We start from the raw sequence: 14,314 nt of genomic DNA, 5'->3' as shown, positions 1-14,314 counted from the left end.
AGCCGTCCCCGGGGCCGCCGAAGTGCCCAGGCCGTTCTAGGCGCCGGGGGAGATACGGGGTGATCAGGTTGTCCCACTTGGGGCTCACGGTCTTCATCCCCGTTTTCCAGATGGGGTCGCCGAGGCACCGACAGGTCGAGCGACTCGCCCGAGGTCACCCGGCTGACAGGTGGCGGAGCCGGGATCAACGTTGGTATCTGTTAAGCGCTTACTGTGTGCCGGGCGCTGTTCTAAGCGCTGGCGTGGATACAAGGCGATCAGGCTGTCCCACGCGGGGCTCACAGACTTCATCCCCATTTTCCAGATGAGGTCGCCGAGGCACCGACAGGTCGAGCGACTCGCCCGAGGTCACCCGGCCGACAGGTGGCGGAGCCGGGATTAGAACCCGTGACCTCTGACTCCTAAGCCCGGGCTCTTGCCACTGAGCCACGAGAAGTGAGGCGACTTGCCCAGAATCGCACAGCAGACAGCCGAGCGCTGACTGTGCGCAGAGCACTGGACTAAACTCCCGGGAAAGTACAACACGACGAAAGGGCGACGTTCCCTGCCCTCGAGGAGTTTACAGTCTAGTGATGGGGAAACAGACGTCAGTACAGAGAAATAAATGACAAATAGGGACATCAGGGGTTCATTCATTCAGTAGTATTTATTGAGCGCTTACTACGTGCAGAGCACTGGACTAAGCGATTAGACCGTAAGCCCGTCAAACGGCAGGGACCGTCTCTATCTGTCTCCGACTTGTTCATTCCAAGCGCTTCGTCCAGTGCTCTGCACAGAGTAAGCGCTCAATAAATACCATTGAATGAATGGATGGACAAATCGGCAACAGGTGGACACAGTCCCTGCCCTTTGACGGGCTTACGGTCTAATCGGGGGAATAATGTCGGTATTTGCTAAGCGCCTGCTCTGTGCAGAGCGCCGTGCTAAGCGCTGGGGGAGATCCAGGGTCATCAGGTCGTCCCACGTGAGGCTCGCAGTCTTCATCCCCATTTTACAGATGAGGGCACCGAGGCCCAGAGAAGCGGAGTGACTTGCCCACAGTCACCCAGCTGACAAGTGGCGGAGCCGGGATTCGAACCCAGGACCTCTGACTCCCCAGCCCGGGCTCTTTCCGCTGAGCCAGGCTGCTGTGGGGCCGGGAGGGGCGAAGAGCAAAGGGAGCAAGTCCGGGCGACGCAGAAGGGAGTGGGAGATGAGGAAAAGGGGGGCTTAGTCTGGGAGGGCTCCCTGGAGGAGGGGCGCCTTCAATAGAGAGCCGGGGCTTGGGAGTCAGAGGTCGTGGGTTCGAATCCCGGCTCTGCCACGTGTCAGCTGGGTGACCTTGGGCAAGTCACCCAGCTTGAGAAGCAGAGTGGCTCAGTGGAAAGAGCACGGGCTTGGGAGTCAGGGCTCATGAGGTCGAATCCCAGCTCTGCCACTTGTCGGCTGTGTGACTGTGGGCGAGTCCCTTCACTTCTCTGGGCCTCGGTTCCCTCATCTGTAAAATGGGGATGAAGCCTGGGAGCCCCGCGTGGGACAACCTGATTCCTGTGTCTACCCCAGCGCTTAGAACAGTGCTCGGCACAGAGTAAGCGCTTAACAAATACCAACATTATTATTATTATTAGGAACCGAGGCCCAGAGAAGTGAAGTGACTTGCCCACAGCCACACAGCCGACAAATGGCAGAGCTGGGATTCGAACCCATGACCTCTGGCTCCCAAGCCCGAGCTCTTTCCACTGAGCCACGCGGCTTCTCTACTTACCCCCGGGGGGGGGGTCTTTGGAAATACCACGGGGGGAAAAGGAGGGATAGCAGCAGGTGGGGGCAGGGCCGTCTGGGATGGGTGGGATTCGAGGGGCGGGGCCTCGGACAGGTGGGGGCGTGGCCTCCTCGCCATTGGTGCGTTCCAGGAGGGGGCGTGGCCTCGCGATGGGGCGTTAGAGGGGGAGGGGCCTCCTCGCCGTGGGGGCGTGGCCGGGGGCGCGCCCCCCTCGCCATTGGTCCTTTCGGAGAGAGGGGGCGTGTCCTCGCGGTGGGGGCGTTGCCGAGGGGCGTGTCCGTCTCACGGAGGGGGCGTGGCCGGGGGTGTCCTCCTCGCCATTGGTCCTTTCGGGGGGAGGGGGCGTGTCCTCGCGGTGGGGGCGTGTCCGGGGGCGCGTCCCCCTCGCCATTGGTCCTTTCGGGGAGAGGGGGCGTGTCCTCGCGGCGGGGGCGTTAGCGCGGGGCGTGTCCTTTTCACGGCGGGGGCGTGTCCGGGGGCGCGTCCTCCACGCCATTGGTCCGTTCGGGGAGAGGGGGGCGTGTCCTCCTCGCCACCGGTGGACTCCGGGCGAGGGGGCGTGTCCCGGGGAGGGGGCGGGGCGGTTGCCGCGTGTCTTGAAGGCCGGGGCGCCGGGGCGCGGGGCGCGGAGCCATGGAGCGGGGCGGGGGCGTCGACAATCCCGCCTTCGTGCCCTGCAGCCCGGGCCCCAAGCGCGCCCCGCGTCCCGACCCCGCGGGGGCGGCGGGGGCGGCGTCGGCGGGGGCGGCGGAGGTCCGCTCCTCCCGCTCCTCCCGCTCCTCCCGCTCCTCCCGCTCCTCCCGCTCCTCCCGCTCGCAGTGGGAGGAAGGTCCGTGCGGCTGGGGCCGCTTCTCCCCCGCGCCGCTGCAGCTCTGCAACAACCCCCGCGGCTACCTGCTCCACTACAGCCTGCTGGCCCTCGTCCAAGGTACCGCTCGCCCCACGACCACCCCCTCCGGACCCCGCCTCCGCCCTGCGCGAAGCGCTGCGGGAGATAACGGCAGGGACCGTCTCTATCTGTTGCCGACCTGTTCATCCCAAGCGCTTAGTCCAGGGCTCTGCACATCGTAAGCGCTCAATAAATACGATTGAATGAATGAGTAGAGGGGCATCGGGGGGGGGGGGGGGCGGCTCACCGGCCTCATTAGGATCATCGGGTTGCTATTTGTTGAGCGCCTACGATGTGCAGAGCCCTGCTCTAAGCGCCGGGGGAGATGCGGGGTCATAATAATAATAATGTTGGTATTTGTTAAGCGCTTCCTATGTGCCGAGCCCTGTTCTAAGCGCTGGGGGAGACACAGGGTCGTCAGGTTGTCCCACGTGGGGCTCCCAGTCTTCATCCCCATTTGACAGATGGGATAACTGAGGCACCGAGAAGGGAAGTGACTTGCCCACGGTCACCCAGCTGACAAGGGGCGGAGCTGGGATTCGAACTCATGACCTCTGACTCCAAAGCCCGGGCTCTTTCCACTGCGCCACGCTGGGTCATCAGGGGGTCCCGCCGGGGGGGGGGGGGGGCCTCACCGGCTTCGAAATAATAACGATGTTGGTATCGGTTAATAATAATAATAATAATGTTGGTATTTGTTAAGCGCTTACTATGTGCCGAGCACTGTTCTAAGCGCTGGGGGAGATACAGGGGAATCAGGTCGTCCCACGTGGGGCTCACAGTCTTAATCCCCATTTTACAGATGAGGTCACTGAGGCACCGAGAAGTTAAGTGACTTGCCCAAAGTCACACAGCGGACAGGTGGCCGAGCCGGGATTCGAACTCATGACCTCTGACTCCCAAGCCCGGGCTCTTTCCACGGAGCCACGCTGGTTAAGAGCTCACTATGTGCGCGGCACCGGTCTAAGCGCTGGGGGACATAGAGGGGCATCAGGGGGTCCCACCGGGGGCTCACCGGCTTCGTAATAATAATAATGTTGATATTTGTTAGGCGCTCACCATGTGCCGAGCGCTGTTCATTCATTCATTCATTCAGTAGTATTTATTGAGCGCTTACTATGGAGAAGCAGCGTGGCTCCGTGGCAAGAGCACGGGCTTTGGAGTCAGGGCTCATGAGTTCGAATCCCGGCTCTGCCCCTTGTCGGCTGTGTGACCCTGGGCGAGTCACTTCACCTCTCTGGGCCTCAGTTCCCTCATCTGGAAAATGGGGATGAAGACCGGGAGCCCCACGTGGGACCACCCGATTCCCCTGTGTCTACCCCAGCGCTTAGAACGGTGCTCGGCACATAGTAAGCGCTTCACAGATGCCGACGTTATTATTACGTGCCGAGCACTGGACTGAGCGCTTGGGATGAACAAGTCGGCGACAGCTAGAGACGGTCCCCGCCGTCTGACGGGCTCCCGGCCTAATCGGGGGAGACGGACGGACAAAAAAATGGCAGTAAATAGAGTCGAGGGGAAGGACAGCTCGAAGACCGTGGCGACTAAATAGAATCGAGGCGATGTCCATCTCGTTAACAAAATAAATAGGGTAACGGAAACACATAGAGTCGAGCGGACGAGTACGGTGCTGAGAGGATGGGAAGGGTGTTCCCACGTGGGGCTCACCGGCTTCAAGATAATAATAATGTTGGTGTCTGTTAAGCGCTCACTATGTGCACAGCGCCGTCGTAAGCGCTGGGGGAGAGACCGGGGAATCGGGTGGTCCCACCGGGGGCTCACTGGCTTCACCCCGGCGGGGCTCAGTGGACAGAGGCCGGGCCGGGGAGTCCGAGGTCGTGGGTTCGGATCCCGGGCTCTGCCCCTCGTCGGCTGTGTGACCTTGGGCCGGTCGCTTGGCTTCCCCGGGCCTCGGTTCCCTCCTCCGTCAAGTGGGGACGGAGACCGGGAGCCCCAGCCGTGTCCACCGTGCTGCCGGGCACGGAGTGAGCGCTGGACGGACGCCACGGTCACCGTTATTCTCGTTCCAGCCCGGCCCACACGCTTGGCCCCTCGGGCGCCAACCTTCTCCGGCTCACCGCCACCTGCTAAGCCACGTCCTGCCTCGGGCCCGGTGAGACGGTGACTCCCCCGCCTCCTCCGAGAGGCCTTCCCGGACTGCGCCTCCCTCTCCTCCTCGCCCGCTCCCTTCCTCCCGGCCCTCCTTTGCTCCCTCTGCTCCCTCCCGGCCCCACGGCCCGCGTAGATCCAGACCCGTCGTTTTCTTGATCTGTACGGGTGCCTCTGGCCCCCGCCGTGGCCAGTTATCCGTGGCCCCCTTGTCCGACCCGAGCGCTCAGTACGGTGCTCTGCGCGTAGTGAGCGCTCAGCCGGTACTCTTGAATGAAGGAGCGAACGACTGTGAGCTCCACGTGGGCGGTGAAGGCGTCTGCTCCCCGTCGCCTCGTCCCTCTCCCAGGCGGTTAGGACGGTGCTCGGCACACAGTCGGCGCTCCATAAATACGAGCGAGCTGAGGGATGGTGGATCCGGGGGGGGGGGGGCGTCGGTGTTGCTTGTCGCCCTTTTAATAATAAATAATGATGTTTGTTAAAAGCTTACTGTGTGCCAAGCGCTTTTCTTGGCTCGTGAGTTCGAATCCCAGCGCTGCCGCTTGTCGGCTGTGTGACTGTGGGCAGGTCACTTCACTTCTCTGGGCCTCGGTTCCCTCGTCTGTAAAATGGGGATGAAGACTGGGAGCCCCACGTGGGACCACCCGATTCCCCCATGTCTACCCCAGCGCTTAGAACGGTGCTCGGCACATAGTAAGCGCTTAACAGATACCAACATTGTTATCATTATTATGTTCTAAGCGCTGGGGTAGATACAAGGCAGTACGGTGCTCTGCACATAGTAAGCGCTCAAAAAATACTATTGAATGAATGAAATCATCTTTTCCCACCTGAGACTCGGTCTTCATCCCCATTTTACAGGTGAGGTAACAGGCACAGAGCAGCAAAGTGATTTGCCCAAGGTAACACGGCAGATACGTTGCAGAGCCCGGGATTAGAACCCACGTCCTCTGACGCCCGGGCCCGGGCTTTTACCACTAGGCCGTGTTTCTCTTCCGCCGGGGCTCCCGGCCTCTCCCTCGACTCCACACCGACCGCTCCTGGGGCGGTCGGTCAGTCAATCGGTGCTATCTAATGAGCGCTCACTGTCTGCGGAACACTGTACTGAGTGCTTGGGAGAGTTCGGTGTGACCCAGTTGACAGAACAGACGGACGGTGGGCCTCCTGAGGGTCTGAGGCTGCTTCCTGCTCAGCCCTCCCCTCTCGCTCTCCTCTTCCGTTCATTCGGTCGTATTAAGCGCTTACTGTGTGCAGAGCGCTGGAGTAAGCGCTTGGGAAAGTACGGTGCGACAATTAACGGTAACAATCCCCGCCCGCAACGGGCTCACAGTCTAGAGAAGGCGGAGACGTCGGGCTGGCAATCAATCAGTGGTATTGGGCGCTTACTTTGTGCAGAGCACTGTACTAGACGCTTGGGAGAGTGCCCTTTGAGTTGATAGGGGCGGTGCTCCTCTGAGGAGACCGAGTGAGCGCTCAGTAAATTCAGTTAATTTAATGAATGCTTCCTGCTCAGCCCGCTCCCCTGGCTCTCTTCTTTCCTCGAGCTGGCAATCAATCAGTGGTGCTATTGAGCGCTTACTATATGCCGAGCGCCGTACTGAGCGCTTGGGAGAATTCAAGCAATAGAGTTGATAGACCCGATCCCTACCCACAAGGAGCTCACAGCCTACAGTAGATGACAGACATTAAAATGACGGAGAGAGAGGAGAAATGGCAGAGGAGAAGAATCGGGTCATGGGTTCTAATCTTGACTCCGCCACCTGTCAGCTGTGAAGACTTTGGGCAAGTCACCTCAGTTCTCGGTGCCTCATCTGTAAAATGGGGATTAAATGTGAGCCTCCCGTGGGACAACCTGATTATCCTGGATCTACCCCAGCGCTTAGAACAGTGCTCTGCACATAGTAAGCGCTTAACAAATGCCAACATTATTATAGGTACATCATTATTATTAATAGGTACATAAGTGCTTTAGGGAGGGGGTTCCAAAGTGCTTAAAGGGGTACAGCTCTCAATGCAGGGGGGGAGTAGGGGAAATAAGGGCTTAGTCAAGGAAGGCCTGCTGGAGGAGGTGTGATTTTTTTTAAAAAAAGCTTTGAAGATGATGGGGGGAGCTTGGTGGTCTGGCAGATATGAAGAGGGAGGGAGTTTCAGGCTAGAGGAAGGGGTCGGGCAAGCATCTGCGCTTTAGGATTTTGCCCCGTGGGTTAGGTAGAAAAGCAGGTATGACATCTATTTTGGGGTTCAGGAAGCTGAAGTACATAGAGGTTAAGGGAATTCCTGGCTGGCACTCTCTTTTCTGTCTTGGGCTCACTCTCCATCCTTAAAATGGATGTAACTGGATGCTTTAAAAAAAATAAAATAAAATCAAGGGCTGTTGAATGTTTACTAGTTGGAAATACTTCGTTAGACCGTTCTTTCAAGACTAAACAATCTGGTAAGGCTCTGAGGCCGAATTCTTAGAAAATGCACTTTTTGATTGGAGAAAGTTGAGCGATTTCTCTCCTGAGTTATTTTCCTTTTCCGACGACCCGGGGAACGATGCAGTTCCCTAATCAGCTGTGGCTAAATAAATGGATGATGAAACGTTTGAAGATCCATCTGCTTAGAAATCCTAAAGCATCGAATTGCAGCGAAAGTGATTAAAAAGGAAATTACACGTTTTTAAGGGGCCGGAACAATAGCGATAACTGTGGTGTTTGTGAAGACCTTACTAAGCGCCTAGCCTTGTGATCATTGTTGCCCTAAGAACGGGATAATCGAGTCAAACACAGAGTCTTGTCCCTCTCGGTCGAAACAGAGCAGGGCGATCGCCACGTTTCCGCGTATGACTTGAACTCCATGGATTCTCCCTAGTGTTTTCCAGTGAGTGTTGTGCACACCGTGTGCGCTCAGTAAATACCGTTGACTGATTGAGGCTTTCACACATTTAGGGTTTTCAGGCACTTAATGGTGATTTCAGGTCACCATTCATTGGTTAACTTCTTCCCAGCTATGTTCAGAGAAGTGCTTTCCCCATTCTCTATCTGTTGCCAGATAGTCCATTCCAAGCGCTTAGTACAGTGCTCTGCACATAGTAAGTGCTCAATAAGTACTATCGAATGAATGAATTTGATAGGAAAGAGAGAGCTTCCTGGACGTTTTCCCGCTCATGCCCTTTGCAAATAATGGGACTTGACTTTTCTTCCGCTGATCTGCCCTGAGCTCTTCCTCTGAGCTATCAGTGGTATTTTTTGAGTGCTTGTAAGGCTCGGGGCACTGTGCTAAGCGCTTGGGAGGGTATAATCCAACAGAATTAGCAGACGTGTTCCCTGCCCATAAAAAGCGTACAGTCTAGAGGGGGAGATGGAGATTAATACAAATAATTGATAATGAAATTTAAAGATATGTATATGTGCTGTGGGGTTGGAGCAGATATCAAATGTCACAGATCCGAGCGCAGTCCCCCGCACAGATGAATCCACACATTCCTGGCATGAACAGCGCATCAGTTATTTTAGCCATCGATAACCCAGTTGGGGTTTTTTTTCCATTTATGACTTAGTTTTTTGCTTTTTAAAATCAGTTGCCTTGTTTCCCTCTCGCTCCTTTGTAGGTATTCAATTAGTTTCTGCCTGTTTCCTCTATTAGATTGGAAGCTCCCCAAGGCTGTCTACTTGATCGTGTGGGCCCCCCCCCCCCCCCCCCCAGCGCTGAGCGCAGTGCTCTGCACCCCGTAGGCCCTCAGAAATGAAAGGGATAATCGGGACTGGCAGGGTGGGCGTAGAGCAAGACGGTGCCCATCACCTCCCAACGCATTGAGCAAACGCATTGAGCAACCAGATTTGGAAAGGCACCGTGACCTGTCTTCACTTGCAGTTTTGTGGGTGTATTGGGTTACGTTTTCTTCTCCGTCATCTGGGAACGAGGATAATAGCAAATGGAAATAAACAGCCTATTCTAGTGTACCATCGGGTCATTTTCCAAGGTGCTTTAATAGATTCAATGTTTAACATGCTCAGAAATTTTCGAATTTTACCCTAATAATAAGGGTATTTGTTAAGCGCCTACTACGTGCCAAGTACTGTTCTAAGCCCTGGGGGCGGATACAAGGTTTTCAGCCTGTCCCACGTGGGGCTCCCAGTCTTCATCCCCATTTTACAGGTGAGGGAACTGAGGCATCGAGAAGTAAAGTGACTTACCCGCGGTCACACAGCTGCCAAGTGGCGGAGCTGGAATTCGAACCCATGACCTCTGACTCCCAAGCCCGTGCTCTTTCCACTAATAGCCGGTCTAGAGAGAGAATGAATTCCGTGGTGATCAGAATAATAATTATAATAATTATGGTATTCCTTAAGTGCTTACTATATGCCAAGCACTGTTTGAAGCTCTGGGGCAGATACAAAGTAATCAGTCTCTGCCCCACATGGGGCTGACAGTCTTAATCTCCATTTCACAGATGAGGGAACCGACGCACAGAGAAGTGCAGTGACTTGTCCGAGGTCACACAGCAGACAGATGGCCGAGCCAGTATTAGAATCCGCATCCTCTGACGCTCGAGCCCTTGCTCTTTCCGCTAGGCCATGGTGCTTCTCCTAGAACTTTCTAGAAGATGAGCGTGTCCCTTCTCTGAACTTTCCTCCTTTCCCTAACTTGCTTCCGGCAACTGTCACTTCCTAATCCGACGACTCCGCGTGCAGGTTGTGTTACCTCTGTCCTGTTCTGGAGCGGTACCGCGTTGCCAGTCGCAGAGGGACCTTCTCTCCAAGCCCGTGATTGTCAGTTGCCAGGAAATGAACTGGCGTGTCATTTATTCATTCTTTCAAGCACATTTATTGAGTGCTCACCGTGTGCAGAGCACTGTACTAAACACGTGGGAGAGTATAATACAATAAACAGACACTTTCCCTGCTGTGTCCGAGAGTGTCCGCACGCCATGAGGTTAAACGTTTAGCTCAAAATAGAAGGAAGGGCTTATTTTTTAGGGGCCGAATGCCCGAAGGATCTGTCCTTTAACTTTGGTTCTAATGAGGCAGGATGCTCATATAAATGTTCCCTTCCTTGGGACAGTTTTTAATTTTAAAACCTTGAAATTGGCCCCTTCTGTTATCGTCCGTGGCCTCAGCTGACAGGATGTCAAAAGTTCCTTTCCTTGATGGTAATCAGAATTTCTGGCCGCCTCGGTCTGATGGCGACTCACTGAGGGTGGCTAGTTGCCCGACAACCCAAACCCAGTTTACATTCCTCATCCTGGCCTGGGTAGCTTTGGGATCCCGCAAGCATTTTAATGCTACTCGTTAGGCGCTTACTATGTGCCAGGCACCGTACTAAGCGCTGGGATAAATACAAGATAATCAGGTTGGACGTAGTCTCTGTCCTCTACGGGGCTCACAATCTAAATCGGAGGGAGGGGGATTTAGACTGTAAGTTCATTACGGGCAGGGAACGGACCTGCTAATTCTTTTCTCTCCCAAGCACGTAATACAGTGCTCTGCCCATAGTAAGCACTCAGTAAATACCACTGATTGAGGAGTTAATCCCCATTTTACGGGTGAGGGAACTGAGGCACGGAGAAGTTAAGTGACTTGCCCAAGATCACACAGCAGGCAAGTGATGGAGCCAGGAATAGAAGTTCTCTGACTCCCAGGCCTGCGCTCTATCCATTAGAGAAGCAGCGTGGCTCAGTGGAAAGAGCACGGGCTTTGGAGTCAGAGGTCATGGGTTCGAATCCCGGCTCGGTCACTTGTCAGCTGTGTGACTTTGGGCAAGTACCTGATTCCCCTGTGTCTACCCCAGCGCTTAAAACAGTGCTGGGCACATAGTAAGCGCTTAACAAATACCAACATTATTATTATTATTATTATTATTAGGCCATGCTGCTTCCCATATGGGTAGGGAAAGGCCAAGGTAAGGATAGCAGTTTCCTCTTCTATAAAAAAAAAAAAAAAAAAGGATTGATTTCCCATTCTATCTATTCAATAGTATTTATTGAGCGCTTACTATGTGCAGAGCAGTGTACTAAGCGCTCGGACTGTACAATTCGGCAACAGATACAGTCCCTTGTGGGGCGAGAACTGTGACCAATCTGATTGGATTGCATCTACCCCAACGCCCAAGCGCAGTGTTAAGCACATAGTAAGTGCTTAACAAATACCACTAATGTTATCATTATGACGATTAGGCTTATTATGATTATTTCTGCTCCATCATGCCCCCAGTTTATGAGAGTTTTCCTTCTGTTGGGCTGGCAAGGTTTAAGAGGACCCCTGGGTTGAGGAGCACTGGCTGTGGCTCACTTTTTTTTTTTTTTTGAGAAGCAGCATGGCTCAGTGGAAAGAGCCCGGGCTTGGGAGTCAGAGGTCTTGGGTTCTAATCCCGGCTCCGCCGCTTGTCAGCTGGGTGATTTGGGCCAAGTCACTTAACTTCTCTGGGCCTCGGTTACCTCGTCTGTAAAATGGGGATTAAAACTGGGAGCCTTACGCGGGACAACCTGATGACCTTGTATCCACCTCCAGCACTTAGAACAGTGCTTGGCACAGAGTAAGCGCTTAACAAATACCATCATCATCCCTTTGGGAGAGAGCCCGCACCCCCAGGGCTGGGGTGCCCAGAATCTTCCTGCATCCCTGAGGCCTTGGCCCTGGAGCCGCCTGGCCGAGGCCTCCTCTCCAGGCAGCTGCAGGTCTCTGGCCGAATATGTGGGGAGGCCAGCAAGCTCTGGCATCCTTATCAGAGGCCTCCTCCGCGTCACAGCACTCTCAGTGAGCCGCAGAAATCCGCCGACCCACCCACCCGCCCGCCCCAGCTTCCTGTTTCGGTCCCTATCCTCCAGATTGCCACGAAAAGGAATGTGGGTGGGCGGGAGGTCGGCACAGGGACGGGGGCATGATATTTTGGCGGTTTGGGCCTGGATATTATGGAGAGTGAATTCTCTGTGAGTCCCTAGGAAACGAGGATCTGCAAATTTAAATGACACTGGGGACTAAGGTAAGGACTTTAAATCAGACAGGTGTTTAAAAGTCTAGGACCCGGAAAATTATACTTTTTAACTGGCAGCGGGGAGAGGTATCCAAGACTTTTCGACTTTCAGCCCTAAAACTAACCCACTCGAATTTTGTACCCAGTTCAGAAGTTGGGTCTACGAAGTGAACGAGGAAGGTCTTTGCTCCCAGGTCTCTTGATGTGAGAGATGTTCTGTCTTTGGAACAACCAAACTGCATGATCAATTAATGGTATTTATTGAGCACTCTCTGTGTGCAGAGCACTGTACTAAGCGCTTGGGAGAGCTGGATACAATAGTGTTCCCCGCCTACAAGGAGCTCACAGCCTAGAGGCTGAGTTGATAGTCTAGAATCCAAGCTCAAAGCAGTCAGACACTTTATCTCTCGCTGATTTTTGCCATTTTTAGTAACAGTAATGATTAACTCCTTGATGACTAAGAACTTCATGATGATTCCTGTGAATTAAAGGATGAACACCTAAGGACTATTGCCTCGCTGTTTCTCTGACCTTCTCCCATATTTATCACAATGAAAATTTTAAACCTGGTAAATTTATTTATAAAGAAAAATCTTTTCAGGTCAAGGAGTCCGTGGTCCATGACCGCATGTATTTAATGCTCCCACCAATGACCGGCGGTGTAACTGGTAGAGTATTTCAGTCTGTTATTGTTTTGCTTTGTACCTGTAATTAAAGATGAGTTGAAAGATGAGATGAGGCCTCCTATTTTGTTTTTTTGAATATTTACTTGGCTCCTGGGAGAAGGTATTGTTCCTTCCAGAATGTAAATTCTATCCCCCACCTGAAGAATGTAAAGTGTTGGGAAATGACCCTGGGCCATATAAAGTAAAAAGTAAAGTTCTAGAGATTGCAATTTAGGAGGTGACTTGGGTGAATTAGTTTTATCAGTTCAACCCAAGAGTATAGTAAACTTAAATACATCGTGGGGGCCTGTTTTTCCAGTGTTCAGGAAAGCCTTCTGGGATAACATGACTCAATGGGTCTAGGTCTAGAAGTTTGGATTTGTGATATGAAATACCTCATCATTTGAGTGGTCATAAAGTTTCATTGACCTGTTTCATATTGTCCTCTTCCTCCTCCAGGAATTGTGGTAAATGGACTGGTTAATATTAGCATTTCCACCATTGAGAAGCGGTATGAACTGAACAGTTCCCTGACTGGCCTCGTGTCTTCAAGCTACGACATTGCGTTCTGTGTGCTGTCACTCTTCGTGTCCTTCTACGGAGAAAGAGGGCACAAACCAAGATGGCTGGCATTTTCATCCTTTATGATAGGCCTGGGATCGCTTGTATTTTGTTTGCCGCATTTTACGACCGGAGCGTATGAGTATGGGTCGAAATTTGAAGGTAAGTTGCCATCTTCCTGCACGTATAACACGGGAAGGGGCATAAAGAAGCAACATGATGTAATGAATAGACCGGGGGCTTGGGAGTCAGAAGGTCATGGGTTCTAATCCCGGCTCCACCTCTTGTCTGCTGTGTGATCTTGGGCAACTCACTTCACTTCTCTGGGACTCAGTTACCTCATCTGTGAAATGGGGATTACGACTGTGAGCCCCACGTGGGGCAACCTGATTACCTTGACTGTGCCCCAGCACTTAGAACAGTGCTTGGCACATAGTAAGCGCTTAGCAAATACCATTATTATTACTATTAGCGTCAAGGGCTGTGATGCTGATGGGCATTTCCCACTAGCCCCCTGGTTGCTGGAGGTTCTTGAAACTACAGATCCTTCTTCTGTGGCTCCCCTTGGGCTCTCTAGGTCACCTGATCAGGTGAGTCGGCGGCTCCGAATCGGATGGTCAGTCCATCTGGCTCAGGGTATTTTGAAGTCAGAAATGTGGTTCGGTACCGCCGGTAGCAAATTAGCAGGTCTTCTTTTTGATGCAAAACTTCTTTCATTCTAGAAATAACAGCAAGGTTTGAAGAGATGAAGAAAAATTATCCAGGATAAGTAATGTCCACGGATGAGAAAACGTACCAAGATTTGGGGATTGAGGGGATCAGGGAGTCGAGCGATCATCCGAAATTCATCTGGCTAGGCACAGGCTAGAAATGTGGAGTGCCAAGCCTGTACTCCCAGGTCTAACAGGCCACAAAGGTGGAGCAGTTAGATCCTTGACCTTTTCATTCATTCATTGATTTAATGGTATTTCCTTCTCGCCTCTGCCCGCCCTCTACTACATTTCATCTTATTAAGCCCTATAAACTAAGATTGTTGAAATGCAGTGTTGTCCGTTTATAAACCTGGCATGCTGTGAGCCACAGAGGAACCAAAGTGGTGACCTGAGGCATTTATTAATAATGAGTACAGACTAAGTCAGGTCTCGTCACCACTAGTTCCATGTTTACCCACAGAGATGCAAGGGTGCGGCCTAGGGGATAGAGCACGGACCTAGGAGTCAGAAGGACCTGAGTTCTAATTCTGGCTCTGCCACTTGTCTGCTTTGTGACCTTGGGCAAGTCACTTAGCTTCTCTGGGTTTCAGCCCCCTCATCTGTAAAATGGGGATAAGACTGTGTATCTACCCTAGCGCTTAGAACAGTGCCTGGCACGCAG

The 14,314-nt window shown here is 53.1% G+C and overlaps 1 protein-coding gene across 1 annotated transcript in view; it reads left to right on the top strand.

Annotated features, from left to right (window-relative positions):
- The first annotated feature begins 2,370 nt into the window (after positions 1–2,370).
- The window catches only part of SLCO4C1 (solute carrier organic anion transporter family member 4C1), a 71,562-nt gene continuing 59,618 nt past the window's right edge, over positions 2,371–14,314 (top strand). Inside the window, exons 1-2 of the mRNA XM_029074340.2 lie at positions 2,371–2,690; positions 12,839–13,102. Coding sequence (XP_028930173.1) covers positions 2,396–2,690; positions 12,839–13,102 — 559 coding nt within the window. The 5' untranslated portion in view covers positions 2,371–2,395. The remainder of the gene's footprint in view (positions 2,691–12,838; positions 13,103–14,314) is intronic.

Source organism: Ornithorhynchus anatinus, chromosome 10, assembly GCF_004115215.2.
Source record: "Ornithorhynchus anatinus isolate Pmale09 chromosome 10, mOrnAna1.pri.v4, whole genome shotgun sequence".
Taxonomy (NCBI): Eukaryota; Metazoa; Chordata; class Mammalia; order Monotremata; family Ornithorhynchidae; genus Ornithorhynchus; species Ornithorhynchus anatinus.
Note: the sequence above shows the minus strand (reverse complement) of the source record. Positions and strands in the feature narration are given on the sequence as shown.